Below are 6,000 nucleotides of genomic sequence, written 5' to 3' on the forward strand. Positions count from 1 at the left end.
ATGTAATTCATTTATTTATTTATTTTTTAAGTAAAAGTTGATTTTATTTTATCTTAAGTTGGTCACAAAATTTAAGGTTATAATAATTAATAATTAATACTTTAAAAAAAAAAAGACAATTCATATTAAAGGTTTTTTCTCCTGGTTAAGAAATCAGAGATTTGTATTTTTGTTTTTATATAGATGATAAGGTAGAAAGAAGAATAAATGAAATTTTGAGTTTGTATATACGGTTTTCATTGAAAAAAAAAGTCATAAATATAAATGCGTACGTTATAATTTAAAAGGAACAGGAGTAATATAAGAAGTACAAGTAATATTATTTCCACATCAAAGTATATGTTTCAAGACAGAAATTATTGCACATCGAATTATTTTACGTGAATGATTGACTTTTTAACAAAATCCTTCAAGTTATTCATAATGGTGTCTGCGGAAATGATATCAAAGTTTGTGCAAGATGATCTGAACACCATATTGAGGATGTAGAGTTACAACAGTGTAAGGAGCATGGACATAGGTTGGCGAGAGCTCGAATGAGAAATTTTGTAGAATCATGGCCAGAGCCATCTTAGCCTCTATCAATGCAAAGTTCTGCCCAATGCATATTCGTGGACCCCAACCAAAAGGGAAGAATGAAACTTGATTCTTTGTTGCCTTGGAAATTCCTTCAGAGAATCTTTCTGGATTGAATTCCTCTGCATCTTCACCCCATAATTCATGAGCATGATGAATGAGAAGTGTCGGCAATGCAATATGTACTCCTTGGGGAAGAGTTATTTCTCCTAATTTCATCACCTTGTGAGTACATCGTGTGAGCCCAACCACGGGTGGATATAATCGAAGAACCTCATACAGTATCATGGTTACCTACAATGAAGATTTTAGGTATTCATGAAAAAATTTCCATGTACATACGAAGAACCTTGATTTTATATTAACAATTACAATGTCGAGTACTAAAAAGACTATACTCACAATTTTTAGGTGGTTCAACCCTTCAAAATCTGGTTTTCTTGTCCCAAAGATTTGCGAGACCTCTTCCCTCGCACGTATTTGCCAGTTGGGATGCATACTCAACGCGACCATTGTCCACGCTAGCAAAACCGATGTCGTCTCCTGTCCAGCAAAGTAGAATAGCTTGCACTCCTCTATAACCTGTTCGATACTCATTCCGACATTCTTAGATTTTCCATGTTCTTGAATTTCTTTAATATTAGATTCCATTAACAAGCCCAGTAAGTCATCATTATTTGCCTCTCCATTTTTTATTGCTTTTTCCCTCTCATTGATCATACCCCTTAGCACATCTCGTACTTCTCTGTAGATTTCTTTCATTCTATTATTTCTTCTTGTGGGAAGAAACCTGCACTTGCATAGGATAATATGTAATAACTATTTTATAAATCTACATAAATTAAAGAATATGAAACTTAATATAGGAATTATCTCAAGAGCATATAAAATTTTAAAAGATGAGTCAAAGGAATATACACCGATAATTTGCCTTCACAATAACAACAACGATGACAACAACAACAACAACAACAACAAAACAAATTAAGCCATATCCCAAAGAATTGGGCTTGAGTAAACTGGTTAGTTCATATCTTCTTGCCTTGTCTCCATATAATTTCTTTTGAATCTTCATTTTGCTCTCTTAGGACTTTCAACTTAACTATTTCTTCTAATTGAGATTGTAATCAATTTTCGTTGAACATCCCTAAATCATCTAAGTCAATTTTCTCTTTGTTTATCACCTATTCTAACTTTATCTTTCCTAGTCTTTCTATTCATCTATCTCGAGATCCCCATTTTTTCTATGCTCAATTTCTTAACATATGGCTCTTCTTGATTGTCTAATATTCTTCTCTATAAAGCATAGTTGGTCTTACTATCATCTTATAAATTTTTTCTTTCAGTTTGATTAGTATTTGTTTATCACATTTCTTTCACAAGATACAAATATTCATAAACGTAACTACTACATCTATAAGTAATGACATCGTTACTTAAGCATATATATACCTGAAACCTGGGATGTAAATGGATTGGGCAACTTGGATGACAAGCTCAGCCTGTTCATTTTGGAGTTGGAATATTCGTCTCCCTTCTTCATAGCTACTACCAAATGCTGTTCGAGATATGACATCTCCAGTTAAGTTTTGGAGTTCCGGCCACACATCCAGTTCATACGATCCTTCAGACGCAACCACCGACTTCTTCCATCTATCAACTAAATCGCTACAACTGATATCAAATGCAGGTAGCATCCTCTATAATCAAAACCAATAAAAATTATCAATTTCTGTTAACATTTACAATTACAATAATATGTGGTCCTCATACTTTATATATAATTATCTTTGTATGGAAATTAAACACTAGCATCATCATCTAATTCTTGTTTTAGTATGAAAAATATACATCTAATTCATCAATAAAATTTTGAGGATGTGTTTTCTTGCATCTATATATTTAAGAGAAGGATCATAATAGAAGGAAATTAACCTTCAACTTCTCTAAATGGAAGGCTGGATTCATAATCCTTCTATGTTTGACCCATTGTTCACCCTCGTAGCTCACTAAACCAGACACTAACAACCTTGTCAGTGGGTTGGCTTTCGGAATCGCAAAATGACCAAACTTGTTAGACAGAATATCCTTTATGAGATCTGGGTCCATTATATTCACCCTTGGAGTTGCTCCAAACCAAGTAACAGAAATCTTACCTACATTGAATAAAAAAAAAACAATCAATTGTTATAAATCAAGATATAGAGATACTCCCCATTCTATTATGGGGCTGATGTGTCTTATATTTTTAGACCAGTCAAGGTACAGTGCATTCTCCATGCCTTGAAGACCACCCCCACAAAATTTCGAATCTCCTTTGGGCTAGGGGTGTCAATGGATAGTCGAAAATTTGAATTTGAATTTGAAAAATCGGATATCAGATTCGAATTTGGATAGTTTTATATATTCGAATCCTTATGGGATACGGATTCAGATATTAACATTTCGAATCCGATAATATCCTATTCGAAATAATATTTAATATATATTATTCGATTTGATTTATATTTTATATACATACTATAATATACAATAGGTTTTTTAAATAATAAAAAATCAGTTGGATAAGGAAAAATTATGTTTTTTTTAATATACAAATTATTCGAATTCTAATTGGATATTATCCGATATCCGATAGGATAATCGGAGTCGAATTCGGATAGAATTTTATAACATCCATTGGATTCGAATTCGGATAGAATTTTATAACATCCATTGGATTCGAATTCGAATATTAGATAAAAATTTTGGATTCGAATATTGTTGTATCTGTGAAGATATGAACTAGGTGATGTGGAGGATAGAAAGACCCGTTTTGATACAATGATAAATTTGAGGGTCCAACTCAAAATCAATTGGCAATGAGTGAAGAGACCCAGGAACTTATAAAGAAAGAGACAAGGCAATGAACATCCGATGTGGGACTAAACTCAACAACCTGGCCCGGTATGACTTGCACTCAAAGCCCAAGAAATCTCGTCAGCACGTCCCATGTATATTGGTATGACTATGAGTATGATAATAAAAACGCTCTAAAGTATTAATTGGCTTAGGCAAAATTAATTAATAGAAAAAATAAATTCAATTCAACAAAATAAAATAAACATCTGAAAAACATACCATAATTCTTGACAGTTTGGCGAATGAAGGGGAGGACACGTTGTGTGATACTGTGGGAAAGGTTGTTGGGCTTGGATCGTGCTTCTTTCATCATAGTTAGCTCCTGTTTCAGATTCCCGTAGAACAACTTGTAAGGAGGACCGCTGATGCCTTGCTGCCTCAGTTCTCTGCCCAACTTTATGGGCTTCCACCATATCCAATACAACATTTTACAAGCCCATATAATCACCATAACAGCAGCAGAAACTGCAACCGAACCCATCAAAAACTCTCCCATTTTTTGTTTTTTGTTTTTTCTTTTTTTTCCTTTTGAAGTAGAAAGAGCTTCACCGCACACAGGCGAGAGCGAGAGAGAGAGAGAGAGAGAGGTGATAAGCAATAATGCGAGTGGCTGTGGATTCAATTTAAGAGTAATTATTAATGGAATTACCCTCCTTTTTCTATTTAACTACCAAAATACCATTAAAATCGTGCTGGGCTGACACAAATGGAGATACAAAGGTGACAAAAATGATATGGTGTCAGGCACATATCCATAAATGCTTTTTCGCCGGATACAAGTAAAAAAACACCTATGATTATATCCGCGACACCACATCATTTTGTCACCGTCTTTGTTTGTGTCATTCCAGCATTTTCCATGCCATTATATGTCTCACCGAGTATAAAACCATTCTTTTCTGTCACTAAGAGCAATTTATTTTATTTTGATACACCAGAATTTACCCCATATTGATATGACACGTGGCGTGACAAAATGCTCTAAGATAAATTTATTGGTACAGAAAGGTGGAACAACTAGCTTGCAAAAATAAAAGACAAAAAGTTTATGATATATATGACAAAATAGAGAACAAAATGTTCTTGGTAAATCGTGTCGACAAGATCAAAGGAGTGTGCAATGTGACTTACATTTGTAAATTATAAAGAAGTTGATTTGGGCCTCCCTTGGTAAATATTAGAGATACCCCCTTATGGTTTTAAATTCATGCCACTCCCCTTGACCTATGTATTCTTTAAGAGATTAATATAAATGATCTAAATGGTCTCAACTTCAATCTTTAGCCGAATTGCCTTTTTCTTCCAATAGCCATATAAGCTATTAAACTCTAGGAAAATTACTTTTAATTTAATAAAACTCAGTTTCTAATCAAAAGTTGTAAATGCCTAATAGAAAACCCTTGATTTTTTACCTAGAATCCATCCTTCCATTTCCCTGAGAACCTAATTTGTTTTAGAGATTTGAATGTTTGAGATGTCATATTAGGGCCGAATGTGAGGATAAAAAAATTTACCCTAAGATTGAAGTTGACTAGATATGGAGAGAAAATCAAAGGGTTTTCACAACGTGAAAAAAACCTATGTTTGACGGCCCCAAGGCCATCGAATTTCATAAAATTTGACGGACCAAGATGTCAAATTTCATTATCAATTTTTTTTCAACGAATCGAAATCATTAAATTAATGAAAGATGGGAGAAATTTGATAGCTCTAAACTGTCGAATTGGGATCATCAAAACTTTCAATGGCCATAGACCGTCAAAATTAGTTTTCTAAAATTTATGGGCTTAGGCCCATCAAGTTTTCTTGTCAAAATTTTCAATTTTCACGTAGTGTTTTTTCAGCTAAAAGATGAAGATGAAGATGAGAATATTAATTTAGGTCATTTATGTGAGTCTTTCACAGATGACTTAAGTCAAAGGGATTATAATCCAATTGAAAACATAAGGGTATCTCTATTAATAATCAAAACTTTGAAGGGCATCTCTAAATAACCCTAATATATATATATATATATATATATATATATATATATATATATATATGGTAAAGGAACAACTGCATGAGCCAAGGAGGACTTTGGTTTACTAATCGACCCTACGGAAATCTTCCCATTTCAGCCTTTGCTTGGATTGATTTTGGGAACTACAATTTAATATAAGCACTCATTTGATTGATTCTTACAACCCATCTAATTAAAAAGAAAAATGCTACGTTGATTTCCTACAACATTGTGTTGTCATGGTGGTGTCACAGACAAAATTATGGATTTTGTTAACGTGTGCAAAGTGCAATAAATACACTTTGGAAATAAGCATTTGATGGCATTTTGATTTTTTTTTAAAAGATTTTTTAAGAGCATTTTCGATACAAAATACAATTTCGCAAGCGTATTTACTGCACTTTAACCTTAACATGTGTCTTGACAAGACCCTAGAATTATAGATGTTTTTTCTTAAGATAGGAATGTTGTACATTAAATAAAGAATAATATGGAAGTGACTTTAAAATTCACATCAATTC

At 33.0% G+C, this 6,000-nt stretch overlaps 1 protein-coding gene across 1 annotated transcript; it reads right to left on the reverse strand.

Moving 5' to 3' along the window:
- Positions 1-299: 299 nt before the first annotated feature.
- LOC147392436 (cytochrome P450 CYP72A616-like) lies at positions 300-4,054 on the reverse strand. Its single transcript, XM_086459996.1, has 5 exons — positions 3,697-4,054; positions 2,512-2,732; positions 2,029-2,276; positions 979-1,366; positions 300-870 (listed from the first exon to the last, which is right to left on the reverse strand). Exons 1-5 carry the CDS (start codon positions 3,971-3,973, stop codon positions 445-447), a joined length of 1,560 nt encoding a protein of 519 aa, XP_086316122.1. The 5' UTR covers positions 3,974-4,054; the 3' UTR covers positions 300-444.
- Positions 4,055-6,000: the final 1,946 nt, after the last annotated feature.

Source organism: Akebia trifoliata, chromosome 11, assembly GCF_017979445.1.
Source record: "Akebia trifoliata isolate Shusen 1 chromosome 11, ASM1797944v1, whole genome shotgun sequence".
In the NCBI taxonomy this organism is placed as follows: Eukaryota; Viridiplantae; Streptophyta; class Magnoliopsida; order Ranunculales; family Lardizabalaceae; genus Akebia; species Akebia trifoliata.

Bases quoted from the DNA above. Each gene is read 5' to 3' on its own strand.
- LOC147392436 (XM_086459996.1), bottom strand. From the start codon at position 3,973: ATGGGAGAGTTTTTGATGGGTTCGGTTGCAGTTTCTGCTGCTGTTATG. The intron at 2,277-2,511 runs GTTAATTTCCTT...TTTTGATTATAG, and splicing joins TCCATTTAGAGAAGTTGAAG to AGGATGCTACCTGCATTTGA. The intron at 871-978 runs GTGAGTATAGTC...TCTTCATTGTAG, and splicing joins GGTTGAACCACCTAAAAATT to GTAACCATGATACTGTATGA.